General features: G+C 36.7%; 1 protein-coding gene across 10 annotated transcripts in view; it reads left to right on the plus strand.

The window, feature by feature from the left end:
* ZNF451 (zinc finger protein 451) overlaps positions 1-16,715 on the plus strand; it is a 120,794-nt gene that overhangs the window by 44,877 nt on the left and 59,202 nt on the right. For 4 of the 10 annotated variants that reach the window (XM_078369468.1, XM_078369467.1, XM_078369469.1 and 1 more), the window contains one exon: positions 5,519-5,599. Coding sequence is in view for 7 of the 10 variants with exons in the window: in XM_008994608.5 (XP_008992856.1) it covers positions 5,519-5,599 (81 nt within the window). In the remaining 3 variants the exon portion in view is untranslated. Of the gene's footprint in view, positions 1-4,506; positions 4,712-4,967; positions 5,069-5,518; positions 5,600-7,079; positions 15,876-16,715 lie in introns of those variants that run through there. The other 6 variants (XM_078369462.1, XM_078369465.1, XM_078369463.1 and 3 more) reach the window with 4 other exon arrangements.

A 16,715-nucleotide genomic window follows, 5' to 3' on the forward strand; every position in this document is an offset into this window, starting at 1 on the left:
AGATTATACATTCTACCCTTAAGGATCAGTATTTAAGTATGAATGATCAAATAAGAGGTGAGAAGTATGTAAATAGTACTTTGAGATACTAGAAAGTTATTTTACAAAAAGTACATAGTAATGTTAAAAAAAAGGACGTAAGACTTGCAGTTTATCGTTGTAGTAGTTAGTAGTAGTAATAAATAGTGGTATTTATATGTGTTTAAAAGGACATTTTGAGTAGAAGAAACAAGGAAAGGCATTAGAATGGGAAGGCAGAGAACATTATGTGTGGTTCTGAAAGATTTTTTTGTTTGTTCTTTTAAAGTGGGAGAAGGAGGTATGGGCCAGATGGTATAGATCTTAAATACTGGATTAAATTTGAACTATAAAATAGGCACAATTGGAAACTATTTGAAATGTTGCCTGTCAGGCAAGTAAGCTGTGTACCTAACTTCTCTATATGGGAAAAACATGATGACTTATTTAGGGTTTTAGATTTATGCTCAAATCCATATTCTTTGTGTTAGAGAAACCTTTGGTTGTAGTAAACTGCTTTTATAATAGACCATATTTTGGTGTATTGACATGTCTTTCCAGTTAGGAGGAGATTGGTGTTTTGGCTTAGAGAATCAGTTTTCTGATAATAGGAATGAAAGCTTTTTATTTCATTAAAAATATTTCAAAACTAAGAATATTAGATTAACTTTTTCTAAACTGTTTTGCCATGCTTCTACATATGCCTCTGTTCCTATGTTGTGTGGTATTTGGAATAGCATCCTTTAACTTTTTAATTCTATTTTTATTTAATTTTTAATTTTTATCTTAGAGACAGGGTCTCACTCTTTCCCAGGCTGGAGTGCAGTGTTGTGATCATAGCTTACTGCAGTCTCAAAGTCATGAATTTAAGCAACCCTCCTGCCTCAGCCTCCTGAGTAGCTAGAACTACAGGTGCACTCCACCATGCCCAGTTTAGAATCCTTTAATTTTTGTTAGTGGTACAACAGGGGATGAGAATGATGATTTACTAGTTGATGGACAGAACAAATGCAAATAGAAATACCTTGTAATTAAAGGACCATGTGCAGTTATGGTTGTTAAAGATATAAGTAGTAATTATAAATATTATAAGAAATTATTTTTACTTGATATTTTTATTGTAAACATAACTTCTTTTGAGAAATTGGTAATTTTTGATTATTGTTACAAAGTATTCAGAGATGGGGCAATAGAGGTCCATTTTATCTTAAGAAAGAAAAAATGTGTTATTTCAGAAACAGGTATAAACATTGGTTTAAAAATTATCTTTATGCTTTGAACTACCTCACAATTATAGTGACTATACAGCCAGTTGCGTTTAGAGAAACAAGTGTAACTCACTCAGTTTTTCCATCTGTTAAATGGAATAATAGCAATAATTCAGTATCTCACCTTGCAAAGCAATTTCGAGATTAAGTGAAACAATGTGCGTGAAAAGCTTTGCACAAGGCATGGTACAGGGCTCAATAAATACTATAGATTCTTAGTAAAATAAATGGAGTACTGAATGTTTTACTTCCATACACTCATTTTCCTGGAAGTTTTTTTATATCCACTGTGAAAATTAGCTAAAAGTTTACACTATTTGTGTATAAGTAATCTTTTCCTTTGGAGTACATGTCTGTCCTTATTTTTCCACTCAGTCTTTTTGCCATTTTAGTGATTTTTAGCATGATTCCTCTTTTCATTCTACTCTGTCACTTAAAGCTCAGTAATTTATTTGTTGAATATATAAGTATTGTAAATGACTTAACGCTTTTTCTCTCAATGCTGGATTTTCTGTGATACTTTTTTTTAGGAGATAGGGTCTCACTCTGTTGCTTAGGCTGGAGTGCAGTGCCATAATCATAGCTCACTACATTCTTGAACTCCAAGGCTCAAGCAGTTCTGCCGCCACAGTTTCCCAAATAGCTGGGACTACAGGCACACGCTACTGTTCCCAGCTAACTTTTATTGTAGAGTTGAGGTCTGACTTGTTTGCCTAAGGTGATGCCAGACTCCTGGACTCAAGTGATCCTCCCTCTTTGGCCTCCCAAAGTGCTGGGATTATAGGCATGAACTACCATGCCTGTCTGTATTTTCTATTCATATTTTCCTTTTCTCTTAATTAGTGTGAATCCTGAAATTATTGTTCTTTGGTAGTTAAAAAATGTTTGCATATCAGTTTAATGGTTCACCGCAAAAATAAATTTCTGATAAGCTTATCTGTCCTTACTCCTGCCCTTTGAATACTACTGCAGCTTTTTTTTTTTTTTTTGAGACAGAGTCCCCCTCTGTCACCTAGGCTGGAGTGCACTGGTGTGATCTCAGCTCCCTGCAACTTCTGCCTGCCGGGTTCAAGCAATTTTCCTGCCTCAGCCTCCTGAGTAGCTAGGACTACAGGCGCACACCACCAAGCCCAGCTAATTTTTGTATTTTTAGTAGAGATGGCGTTTCACCAGGTTGGCCAGGATGTTCTCGATCTCTTGACCTCATGATCCACCCACTTCATTCCTCCCAGCTGGAATTATAGGCATGAGCCACCACACCCAGCGTAATTTTTGTATTTTTAATAGAGACAGGGTTTTGCCATGTTAGCCCAGCTGGTCTCGCACTCATGGCCTCATGTGATCTATCTGCTCACCTCGGCCTCTCAAAGTGCTTACAGACATAAGCCATTGCACCTGGTCTGTAGCTAATTTTAAATTATATTTTTGATCACTTTTTTTCATTTTTTTTTTTTTTTTGAGATGGAGGTTCGCTCTTGTCACCCAGGCTGGAGTGCAGTGGTGCGATCTTGGCTCACTGCAACCTCTGCCTCCCAGATTCAAGTGATTCTCCTGCCTCAGTCTCCTGAGTAACTGGAATTACAGGTGCCCACCACCACACCTGGCTAATTTTTTGTATTTTTGGTAGAGACGGGGTTTCACCATGTTGGCCAGGTTGGTCTTGAACTCTTGACCTCATGTGATTTGCCTGCCTCGGCCTCTCAAAGTGCTGAGATTACAGGTGTGAGCTACTGTGTCTAGCCCATTTTTCTTATTTTTTTCTGGTCCATTTTACTTTTTATATATAGCATCCTGTCATTTTTCATTTCCTCTTTACTTTCTGTGCATGGTAACTCTGCCTCTGTATTTCTGGTTCCCTGGGGACTTTTGTGATTTGCTATTTCTGTGGGCCCATAATGAAGGTTCCTAATGGATATTTCTTGAAGAGAACAAAGTAAGGTGATTGTATCAATGGGAAAAGCTGTCATATTTTAATCTCCTCTATTTTCTTCTTGGATTGAACATACAATTTCATTTTTTTGTTTTCTGATAACAGAGTCTTGCTTTGTTGTCCAGGCTGGAGTGCCATGGCACCATCTCAGTCACTGCAATCTCTGCCTGCTGGGCTCCAGCGATTTTTCTGCCTCAGCCTCTTGGGTAGCTAGGACTATGGGCGCCCACCACCATACCCGGCTTATTGTCCTAGTTTTAGTGGAGACGGGTTTCACCATGTTGGCCAGGCTTGTCTTAAACTCCTGACCTCAAGTCATCCACCCGCCTTGGCCTCCCAAGGTGCTGGGACTGCAGGGGTGAGCCACTGTGTCCAGCTGACATTCTTACCACATATAGATTTTAGTTTTAAAGCAGGTGATTCAGCTCTTTTGACCATATGTTGGAGAGTATTGGTTTGTCAGATCCTTTATTTTTTGCTTCTGTCTTTACAGTTGGAGTAAAAATTCCAATTCTTTTGTTACAGATTTCTGCCCAATTTTGCCCTCTTGTTTTATCTTGGTGTCTGAATTAGTACTCAAAAGATGGCAGTTTCTTGGTTGAGCAGAAGTCATAGCCTAGGGGAGAAAGAAGCTATCTTTAAGACTGGATGCCTCTTATAGGGAAGAAGATCATTACCTAAATCTCAGCTTCTGTCTCCAACAGTCAGCTTTCTACAATCCTACAAAATCCTTTCCTCAGCCGTTATTTCTTCTCCCATGTTCCTTTCTCTTGTTTCTAACATATTGGATTTCTCAAAAGAATATGGCCTTTTCTACTGCATTCTCTAATGTTTTAGAGCCAGACTTCTATGCTCACTACTTTCTTGAAAGTTGCGCTCTCAAAGACATTTAAAAAAATACCCGGTTGCCACATTCAGTGGCATTTTCTTGTTGCTGTGTTTCTGGCCACATTTAACATTGACAGCTTTTTATTGAGACGATATGATAGTTCAGTTTAGTTCTAGAGTTTATAGTCTTCTGGGGGAAAAGCCCTCAAATTTTTATTTCCAGGTATGTTCGTACTTCCCAGATTAGAGGCCTGCATTTCCATCTGTCTGCTAGGTACCCCTGTGTACCACTGTTACTTCAGCCCATAGGAATGTCAGCTTTCTGTTTCTGGTTTCCAGAGTTATACTAATGGCATTACTATTCTTGTAGACACCTGAGCTTAAAACCTTACAGATAACTGACTCCTTGTTTTTTGTTTTTTTAAATAATCTTTATTTATTTTTATTATTATTTTTGAAATAGCGTCTCTGCCTCTGCCTCCTGGGTTTAAGCTATTCTCCTGCCACAGCCTTCTGAGTAGCTGGAACTACAGGCATGCACCGCCACTCCTGGCTAATTTTTGAATTTTTAATAGAGATGACGTTTCACTGTATTGGCCAGGCTGGTCTCGAACTCCTAACCTCAGATGATTTTCCGCCTTGGCCTCCCAGAATGCCGGGATTACAGGTGTGAGCCACTGGACATGGCCTAATTAATCAGTCTTTTTTAGTTTTCCATTTTACTTGTATTCTCTTATATGTCTACTACCATACTCTTCTTGCTATCATCACATTAGTTCTACATTATCCTGTGCCTTTACTAATTAATTATCTGGCTTTCCCTGTTCTCCATACTCCTCTGTGTGATTGATCTTCTTGAAACACAGTTCTTATGCTATTCTCTTATTATTTTTGATTTTCTTTGCCTTTTGAATAAAATCTAGGCTTGTAAGCCTGACATTCAAGGCCTGGTCAGTGAAGAAATTGGCATGGATGGAAAGAAAGAATGGAGAAGAATTCAGGTTTGATGCTTGACTCTGCAATGGTGGGTGATGAAGATCAGCTGTTTGTCCAAGTTCAAAAATGAATTATTTGACTTATTAACAGACTTTGGATACCCATTCTAGGTGTAAAGCACTGGATTATAATATTTGTATCCTTGTAGTACTGTTTCTGTATTAATTTTTCTTTCTTAAGTAATTGACATGGCCCCCATTTTTATTTTTGAAATAGCGTCTCTGCCTCTGCCTCCCGGGTTTAAGCTATTCTCCTGCCACATTCTACAGGGGCTTAGGTCCTTCCTTGTCATCATTTTACATTTATGTATTTTGCGTATTTTCCTCTGCTGCTTTTGTTCTGGTTATTTTCTGCTATCTATAAATCTGCCTCTTCAGAGTAATTCTTGGCAGTCTCAACCAAAAAACACTAGAGTTTTAAATGCTAGTTTGGTTTGAATAACTGTTCATGACTTGTAAATTTGCTTGATCCTTTATAGGAAGGACCATTACGACCTGTTCTTGAATACATTGATCTAGTCAGCAGTGATGATGAAGAGCCTAGCACCTCTCATACAGATGTAAGTACATTACATTTGATTTGCGTTTCTTCCGTTGTGTCTTTTAAGAGGGATTCTGTAAAGAGAGTTATCAAATCAGTGATGGCCATTTAGAAATAGTGAGTTCTATTAGAATGAGCTAAAATAGGTAGTCAAAGGAGTCCTTTGCCCAGATCTCCTACTTCCAGTTTTTTTCCTCTACTTTGGGTGAGGATATGAAAAAATGATAATATGACTGGGAACTGGTACGGCTTAGAGGTGATATCTGATAAAAGGGAAATGGAATAAAAACTGCAAGCTTATTGATTCCTCTTTCCCTTCTCTTTTCCTGTACTCTTCCTCAGGTGCCCTATAGAACTGGATTCTTTTGTTCCAGAGCCACATGACCACAGAAAATTTGTTTTATCTTAGGAAAAAGGATATGTAAAGATCCTTTAAGCAATGGAAAGTGTGAGAAGGGTTTATAGGAGATATATGACTTCAGTTGTCATCCCTTTAACCTTGTCTGTGCCCCACATATTTGGAGTTATCTTACCTGTGACGTACTGGTTGTGGGTTTGACCCTAGGACCAATACTTCCCTTGCTCTGAGAATTGAACTAGTTGAGCCCTTTGTAACAGTCTTGCCTTTCATTTGTCCTTGTTTTAGCTCAAACTTCTGTTAATGGGCTGTTTTCTTGTTGGATTAGTGATCTCTTATTGTTCAAGGTGGCCACAAAGCTTCTTGCTCTGTGATACAGGGGATTGAGACCTGGACTTGGAATCAGAATATCTGGGTTTGAGTCCCAGCTTTACTTACAAATTCTGCGACTTTGGATAAATTAAGTAACCTTTTAATCTCCGTTTTTTAATCAAATAAGAATAATACCTACCTCACAGGGTTGTTGTGAGGGTGAAATGAGGTAACAAATTATAACTCCGTTTAAGTACCCACCATAAAGTAGAACTTTACAACTGGAAAATTTTGTTATTCATGTAGAATGAATGGCAAAATTTTCAAAGGGGCTTAAAAATGACTCTAATGGGGAGTTGTAGATTTTTTTTTCTTCTCAGTGGAACTTTCCTTAAGTTCTCTCTGCCATCATTAGCTTCTTGCGTATTTTGAATAGAACTTACATATCTTGAATGGAATGTTTTTTCCTTTTATTCTTATGAGTGGTCTCAGCACTTATTCTTATACTAACACGGGACCAAACGGCAGGCCAGGGTAGCACCACATGAGCTGAGCTTGTTTTTACACTCTCCTTTCTTGTAAACAGAGTCCCAGATTAATTCCAATAGTTGATATTGGCATATTGGGTCTTTGGGGTAGTGAAGCTTGTGGATTTGACTTCTCTGATTCCTTTTGCTGACGTTGAGTGGATTGTACCTTTCATTGTTAATTATAATAATTAAAAAATTGAGTTCTACTTACTGGACATGAATCTCTGCACTTGAAAGTTAACATATTAAAAGCATATTTTTTTTCTTCCTTGGTTTTCTTGTTCATGTGGATAACCCAGAGAATGCCTGAATCTAAGGTGCCATCCTCTGAGAATCATCGCCCAGAAATGTGCTCTAGCTGCAATGTTCCTCTTCCCATTGGAGATAGCAGCTCCTTCTCTGGGAGTTGTTCCAGCAGTCCAGAAAGGATAGTTTCTCAAACTTCCTCTGTTGAGAACCCATTGGAGAACCAGAAAAATGATCAAAATAATTCAGATACTAAGATCTCTGAGACACAGACCCTTAAATCATCACAGAATTTTCACACTCTGCCTTCATCTCCACTTCTGGTCCCCCAGGAATCTTTGTCCTCTTCTGAGGTCAAAGAGAATTTATATATAGATTCTTCTTCAGCTTCACAGCATGGACAGGATGCCATCCTCTATCTCCAGACACAAGTAGCTGAGATGTCCCGAGTCATACGTGATCTGCAGTCCAGGAGCTGTTTTAGATTTCATCATTCTAGGCCAAATGAGAATTCCTCAGTTCCTTGGGACATCTCCACCTCTAAGGAGGAAAGTTTATCCACAGTTGAAGAAGAAACTGATTACAAATCACCAACAACTGATGACAAAGGGCAGCCATCTGACCCCAGCCAATCTAGTTTCACAGGTCTTTTGAAGAGAATGGAACAAAGAGGTGTTATAAAAAGGGTGACATTACAATCAGAAGCGGAATCATGTGAAGGGAAACCTGATTGTGTGAACTCTAAAAAACGTTTGGTTCCTCCATTACATCCTCTTCTGAGAATTGCCACCACTGAGGTTTTTAAAGACCCTGCTGATTGTCATCCTTCTTCCTTCATGGGACATAGAGTATATCCTGTGGCCAAGGACACCTCTCCTTTTCAACCAAACCCACCAGCTGAAGGCCCCATTGTAGAAGCATTAGAACACAGCAAAAGAGGAAACACAACATCCCCTCTAGATTCTACCTCAAAAGAAATGGAAGTCATGGGTTGTAGATTTTACCATGCTGCCTCAATTGCAGCTCGAGCTGCTAGCTACATGGCTTATATGACTCAGTATCAGCGTAAACTCTGGGAAGACATGGAAGATCTGGTTCATGACCCAGAGTTTGATCGTGGAAAAGCAAGATGTATTATATCTGATGGTATGGATGCAGGCCTTTGGCAACTTTGTACTACTAGGGACATAATGGACTCTGTAGTCAGAGTTATGGCCATGGCCATAGACTACAGAAGGCAGGCCTGGCTTCGACTTACATCTCTCACCAAGAAAACCCAGGAGAAGATCTCCCACTTGCCCTTTGATGGTACTTCCCTTTTTGGACAAGATGTAAAAGCTGTTGTTGCAGAAGAGAGCAGTATAAAAGAAAATGACTATAAAGATCACAATAAATACTATAATCAGCATCGATACTTTTATAGTCATGATCAGAAAGCACATTATCACAATAGAGGATACTCCAAAGGGGATTGGTACAAACCTCGAAACCACCCCTATAGATACAGAAAGAAGGGAGAGTCTCCAGAACGCCATGGGTATAAGAATTAATAACCTGTTTTGTGTTCAGCAGGATAGTCATCCAAGATCTTAACTATTTTACTTGTTCCTCCTGTACAAACAGGATCTACAGATAGGAAATCATCTCAAAAACTAAATGCATGTCTGGAATGATCACAGCTGATGTTTGAATTCTAGACTTTTGAAATGAAATATTATAATAAACTCATGATTTATTGGCCAAGTGAGCAGTGGAGACTTTCTTGAAAGGAGGGTTGACCAGATGTTAATCCGTTATTTCTGGTCCAAAATAAGTTTGGAGGAGGACCACTCAGGAATCTGAATCCTCTTGTGATTAAAGAAAAATGTAAAGATTTGTTCCTCAGGAAAATCTTATTTGTAAGCTGAGGACTAGCAGATTTTGAATCTAGAAATAATCTAATACTAGATCTCTGTTTACTGAGACCAGAAGTAAATCCTTCATTTTTAGGTTATCAGTGCTTCCTTGTTTAGGCTTCAGTTTGACAGATCTTCACAAAATGACACATCTGTTACAATGTCTTTATGTCAAGATGGTCAACTCACCAAGAGTTCATACTACTATCAAGCTCTGTGAGACTTCAGAATTAGCCATGAAGCTTTGGGTCAACTAGAATTCAAATCAAATTTTGCCAGATCCAATTTGCTTCCCTTTGGAATGTCTAGATGTCACAGGTCTACTATGGACACCAATCGGAAAAAGACTTCTACCTGTAACATCTCTGTAGAAATCGCACAGTATCTTCATCAAGACTTTGATGGCCACCATACCATCACTACTCATAAAGCTATATGTGAGAGAATTCTTCGTTGTCATCAATCCTAATAATCTTTGACCTATCAAGCTCTCATATCAAGCTGTATGACTGAGTCATGGTAGTCTCACTATAAGCTGGGCCTTTCACCAAGATGGCCTTCTTAAACAACCTACCTTCTAAACATGTAATTCTTTTGAGCTTGATAGTGTATCACACTCCTAAGTACAAAAAAGTTATGCACATCAGTGCCCTGGAAATAAAGGATGTTACACACACCATCCAGGCATGCAGATCTGAACTCTTAAGAGCAAGAATTCCAAACATGCCTGACAATCTTGTCCTCTTACTGTAATAAAGAGGGATACCATCCATCTAGATTTTATTGAGAATCCTTAAGATTTAAAGCATAGCTGTGGATGTAGTGAAGAGAACAAGCCACACAGTTCTGTTTCTGGATATCTAAGTGATGATATCCATTGATTTGAAAGGCTGAAATCAAGACTTAAGCGATACATTCTTGGTTAATTGGTTAATTTAGTCAGACTCCTACTGTAATAGATGGCTTATCTTTTTGCTCCCAATTGGTCCTAGTAATAGTTTTTCACCGTACTGGAACTGGCAGCAGATACCTCAATTATATGTCCCACAGTATCTTATCTTTAGACTCAAGGTAGTGGATGTATGATATATCAGCCCTTAGATCCATGTCATCACAGTATGACATCAAGAAAGGAGAATATGTCAAGTTTGAGGGGTCTGAATATATCACCTAGTATTATTTACTTTGCAGCCAAAAACAGTTGTTTTTCTTTTCATTGACAGACTTAAATACTGTAACTTCTGCATTTTTTTCATCTTGATCAAGACATTTTGTGTATACTACTAATGGAATATGGCACTATTTTATGGTTTATGTGGTTTCTTTTCTTGCCATAGTTCTTGCACAGTGGTAATTGACATTTTCTCTGGTGCCATACTTTTTAATAGTTTATTGGAAGCTCATTCCTACTGCCTCATTGTAATCATATTCAGCATCCATTTTTAAATCTGCTTTTCTTCCTTATTTGTGCTACAGTGGTTGAAGGCATAAATTTTCCTACTTGGAAGAAATTATTTTGTCAGATAACTTCAGGATACTGGTCTTGTTTGTCCTATTTGTAGGTTAAACTTGAACTTTTCTTAATAAAGAGGATGTCATTTTGCAAATTTAGCCCAGTCATATAAAGAGTTAATATTTACCTTATTTTCTTTTGTATTTTACACAAAGTTTTATTTCTACTTCTGTGGAAATAGGTCCATGCCAATGTTCTCTACAAACTGTCTTTCAAACCAAATTCTAGAAGAATATTGGTTACCTGAAAAGAAACAAAGGCCTGAGAAATCATACATAGATTTTTGTAGCTTATGTGTACTCCACCAATCAAGCAATCTCATATGCTCTCGATATTGGCACTGTAGTTTTATCTTAGAGGATTTGCCACTAACAAGTTCCCTACTAGCTAAGGCTACTTCAGACTCTTTACTTTCCATTTCTCCCCTTTTCCTTCCGTGAATTAGATGCTGTGTCATAAACTTGGTGGTTTTTGAAATACCCTTATTTCAGACCTTAGACTAAACCAAAATAAGTTATGCCTGAAAATGTGATTGTCTGAAACTATTTTGGCACTTCCCTTTAATGTGCTTCTCCTCCCCTTCGCCTTTTAAATTGTGGTTAAAAAAAAAAAAAGACACGTAAAGTTTAGCACCTTAACCATTTTTTAAGCCTATGGTAGTGTTGACTATTCACATTGTTGCACAGTTCCTCAGTTCTCAAATATTGGTAAGAAGATGTTGCTGTTCTCTTTTCCTCTTGTGATATTTATGTTGCTCAGTAATTAAGTAAAAGTATCCTTTCTTAGTTACTCTCACTGATATGCCCAAGTATCTCTGAATACTCTGTTTTACTCAAAGTGTAAAGGTATTGGGAAAACATCAAATTGGTGACCAACAAGTTCTGAAAGGATTTGATAAGTTTAATAGGGTTGGGGACAGAATGCAGATTAGGAGGAGTTTTTAGCTACAGATTAGTTTCTTGACTGCAAAAGAAATACCCTTAATGTGTTTATTTTTTATTATTTAAAAATCTCTGGCATACTTGAATGATGATAATGTTATAAAACTTAAAGTGGGGATTTGGTCTAGGGAGATGACCCCAATACAATCAGAAACTCTTAATTAGTCAGTTAATAAATATTCATATTATGCCTGCCATGTGCAGAGCCTGCAACAAAATTCTCTACTAGGCCCGCCTCTAATGTTTAAATACCTCTAGGTTTTCTAGGAGGCCTCGGAATCGTTGCAAGTTTAATGATCTGGTATTCTCAAAAAGGATGTATCTAATGATCTTTTTCCTTCAAAATGTTATTTCTTGATTAGATATAAAATGTATACAGAGACAATATAGTTTCTTGTGGTTACTGTGTATAGAGAAGTACTGTTTCCATTTTTATATGAAGTGCCTTTTTAAATTCTACCCTTTTCTTTAAATCTTAAACTTTGATGTCTTACATATATTGCTGGTGATATTTATGTGAGTTTTGTACAGTGATTTAATCTTGTACTTTATTACTGTGTCATTTGTACAATTGCACTATCTAAATGTACTCCCTTCTGAATGTTAATTTGTTTTCTTTATAGCACTGTTGATTCATTTCAGAAGGTTGTAGAATACCTTCCTCCCCCTTATTTAACTAACTAGACAGTAGTTTCTTTTCGTTATTAGTGAGTGGCCAATTCTGGGGGGGCCTTAAGGCAGCTTTGTTTTCTGTAGATATGTTCTAGGTTTTCTGATTGTCTCATATCTAACCTTGTTTTTAGCCATGGTAACACAACTTATATTTGATAAGTGGATGTGTTTACTTGGTTAGAATAAGCAAGGACATTTTTAAAAAGCAGTAAATTTACTGACACTTTATCTTTTTTTTTTTAAAAGACTGAATGACAGCTTCCTTATCAGTATAATTACATTTAAACTTTTTTTTTTTAACTGTGTGGCAGCTTCTTTATCAGTATAATTCCATTTATTTACTTAGCCCTCAAAATGACATTTTGAAGGGAGCATAAACTCTTTCAGGCTACTTGGACACTGTTTAGTATGCTGTATTAATACTACACTAATAATTTACTGAGTGATACCTAAGTGACCTGATTGATAATGTCCTTAAGGACCTGATACATCCAGGATAACCTCTCAGGTAATGTAAACAAGGAGGTTGAAAAAGACATTCCAGAATTCCATTGTCTGGTAAAATTGGGTACCAAGGTGGATGGACATGATGTTCATTATTCTTGAAGATACAACTAGTTGACTAGGATTCTGATGAAGACTTGATATTGTGGATTAGATCTTTGTAGAAATTGTTTAAAGATTGCAATAAATGAAACCTTTTTTTTTTGTTTGTTTTTGTTTTTGTTTTTGTTTGAAATGGAATTTCACTCTTGCCCAGGCTGGAGTGCAGTGGAGTGCTCACTGCAACCTCCACCTCCCGGGTTCAAGCAATTCTTCTGCTTCAGCCTTCTGAGTAACTGGGATTACAGGCATGTGCACCATGCCTGGCTAATTTTATATTTTTGGTAGAGACAGGGTTTCTCCATGTTGGTCAGACTGGTTTCAAACTCCTGACCTCAGGTGATCGTCCCTCCTCGGCCTCCCAAAGTGCTGGGATTGCAGGCATGAGCCACTGTGCCTGGCTGTGAAATCTTTTTTTTATGTGAGGCATATTTTGCCGCAGTCTTGCACTGTTTAGGTTCTCTTGTCTTTTGGAATTTACCATTCTGTACTTAATGTTAGTGGCTAGTCCAGTAATTGATTGTCTCATCTGTATGCATCTTATGCATGTGATTCAATTGACTAGATCAATTCTGTATGGTTTATCATAGTAGATACACAAACCAGTCTTTATTTTTTACTAAGAAAATATATAGGTAGAAGTTATTAGTAAACATGATTATTGTATTGAATGTAAATCTTTTTATTTTTCCAGATATATTGAGTTTTATAAACCATTAAAAATTATTTTATGAAATTTCCCTTCCTGGATGAAGAGAATATTGTTTTATTAAATCTTATCTTATTAGTGGGAGATATTTGTACTTCTTTGTCTTTTCATTTACTTGATTTTTGTTGTAATGGAAACTTTAGAAGTGTTTGGTACCATTGAGATAACTTATTACTGGAAATTTTGTTTGCTTCCTGTGGGATATATCTGGAAGTGGTCACAGCCCAACCATGTCCTTTTGATGTTGTTAGCATATCAGTTATTCTTTGTTTTGACCTTTTCTTCTCCCGTATTCAGCACCTCTTTCTGAAAGAATGTCTGATCTTCCCATAATCTCTTCGATGTAGATTATATTTTTTATTCTATCAGTGTATATTAGGCAAGATTTTGATGTGGCTTTGTATTGTATATTTAAATACCATGTCTTAAACATTGTTAGAAGAGATTTTCTAGTTTCTTCTAATGTCCCTTTTCAAAAAAATATAGCCAGTCCAATATCTCAAACTGTACTTTGGTTTTTGAACTTAAATCAACTTTTAGTGCTGCCTTGCTTAATGGTAGTATTACTTTCTCATTTCTACATGTTCACACAAATTTGTTATATATAGTTTAGAGTCATATGCATCTTGTAAAATTTTGAAGCCCATCGCCACGGATTTATTATAGTATAGCTGTGATATATTGTATTTTAAAGTTTACCCATTTTCTCTAGGTTTTAAGGGCTTTACAGGTTGAGGTAACTATTTCAAATGGTCTATTGGGTGTTTTGATACTTTGTCAAGAATTCAATAAGAATTTTCAGGTTGTCTGTATTTTCTTTTAGGACTTTGGAGATCTTTCAAGTGGTGGTGTTTTCTTGTATTCCTGAGTATATTCCTTTGGTTAATGAAAGTAAATAGCTTATATTTGGTGATACTTTTAAAAATTCTACTTTGACCTTAACTGCTTCAAGTATTATGTTATAGGTTTAGTTAGGAATCCTTTTGTAAGACTTAACTTTCGTATGCTATCTTTTCTCCATGAGCTATCATAGTACTTTTTTCTTTCATTACCTATAAGAGTGGCTCTATCACGGCATTCACTTTTAAGGGCTACAGTTTGATAGACCTCTTGTTAACTCCTACTTTTATTTGTGATGGCTATGTTTCACACTACCTTGATTTATAAACGTAGTAATGTGTTAAATAATTATCATGTTGTGGTCCCTTAACACCTCTTTTGATTGGTGGGGTAACAGTGATGTGGATGATGAGATAAAATAATAAAAACATTTACCCAAGTCACTAAACACAGTTTTCAATTCATTTTTTTTACATATTAATTTACATTTAACTACTGTTAGGTATTCAGCCCATTCCTTTCTGCCTTCAGTAGAGTATAGTTATATAAGTAGTTTCATTTAGATTCTTGGCACAGACAGAGTGGCTTGTATATTGATCTTTCTTTAATGGCTTAGAACAACTTCTATGTATTCTAACAGGTCTTGGAAGCATGTTTATAGCCTTGTGTCTAATTGTCATCTTCCTGCCTGGAAAGACAGTAGAAGAAAGAATCTACATTTGCATAGCCTATAGTACAGGCTCTGTGCTGGTTACAAGGCACTCTTGAGAGAGAAATTCATTGTTACTTTGCAGATGAAGAACTGAAACTTAAAAGAGTTATTAAGCAACTTGCTCAGGTGGTGGAACTGACTTTAATACAGACTTTAAATACAGACTTTTTCCAATCTCAATTTGACATTATACTAGGCTGCCTCCATGTGTTTTTCAAAACCCCATTTAAATCTTCTATGGTAAATTAATTTTACATAAACAATCTTGTTCTTTTCAGAACTTTGTTTATGGCTTTACTGTCACCCCATTAGTATTTGATGTCTTATATTAACTGAATCCTGATTATTTCACTTGTCATATCAGGAACCTTATCCTGTTAGTTCTTCTACTGAGGTTTCACTGTGCTGGACTGTTTATTATTGATTCATAGTCACTGGTTTCTGTTTCCATTCATTTTCAGCACTATGTTAACCCTATTGCTTGTGTTTTTTCTTTGTTCTGACTTATTACATTCATTTTGTTTCATATATATACTTACCTTTTTTTTTTTTCTTAAACTGCCATTTTGAGGTTATTGGTTTAATGGAAGGAAAATTGAATGGTATAAAGCACATGGTATTTGAATTCCAAAGGCCTTGATCCTCAGTATTAGCAAGTCACTTATTCTCTTAGCCTCAGTTTTCCTACTCTTAAATGAGGTAATATCCAAAAGTACTTTGAAAACACTAAAGCCTGATGTAGATTTCCTTTTTTAAGTAATTGTACTGTTTCTATTCATATTTATAGATTTCTTGTAACTGTAGGATGGTATTGGATATAGATACATATATTTTAAAATGTATTTGACAGCATGTAAATGTTTATTTCATGCCATGTTATCATATTCCCCCTTTTATGTTTTTTAAGGCTATCTTACAAGCCTAACAGTGTACTAAGTCATTAAAAGATATATTTAAAGTAAAATAGTCTCTTTTCTCAAGTACAAGCTAAGAAATGCTCATAATAAACAATAATAAGAGAATGTAGAATGAAGAACTAGAGTGTATATGTATGTGTATATGATTTTTGATAGATGGTATTTTGTTACTTTATATCTGTTGAAAACAATCTTTGTCAAACATCTTTTACAGTACCTGCTATGCGCAGGCAGGTACTGAGAGAGGTCTGAGAATACTGAGGGTTAATAAGAGATGGTATATTCTCAAGAGAAATAAATACCAATAAAGTATAAGAGCAGCTGTCCTGTTTGGAAGAATGCCTGTGGTGATGGAACAAAAAAGGCCATATAGGGGGGTGAGGGAAGCTTTTCTTACCAAGTTCATGAGCTGAGTTTTGGAGGATGATTAAGCAAAAGTTAGTTGGCCTGGTAGAGAAACAGGAGCCAGGCATTCAGGTGGAGGAACAGGAGTGTGCAACAGTGTGGTGAACATAATGGGGTGTGTCTGATTTCAGAATGATAAGAAATAGTGTTTAGGGAGAACAGAAATGAAGGAGACTAAACAGAAAGAAAGGTGATAAATTATCCATGAATATGTATTAGTTCCTACATATTCAAAGTGTGCTAAGTTTGTGTAGCCATTACTTGTAAGGCTCTAGAAGTTATCTGTCTAGGGGTTACTTTGTACTATAGTCCAGTATGTACATCCAGAACAATTCTTTCCCAGAACTGAGCCCACGAAGGGCTTTCAGCAGTTCACCTCTGACTCGGGCAGCTCAAGCAATCAGAAAGAACTGAGGTTCTGGTAGAAAACAACTCCGAGGATTAGCAGGGTAATGCCTCTGAAGTGGAATGTGGTATCACTT

This window comes from Callithrix jacchus, chromosome 4, assembly GCF_049354715.1.
Source record: "Callithrix jacchus isolate 240 chromosome 4, calJac240_pri, whole genome shotgun sequence".
Classification (NCBI taxonomy): Eukaryota; Metazoa; Chordata; class Mammalia; order Primates; family Cebidae; genus Callithrix; species Callithrix jacchus.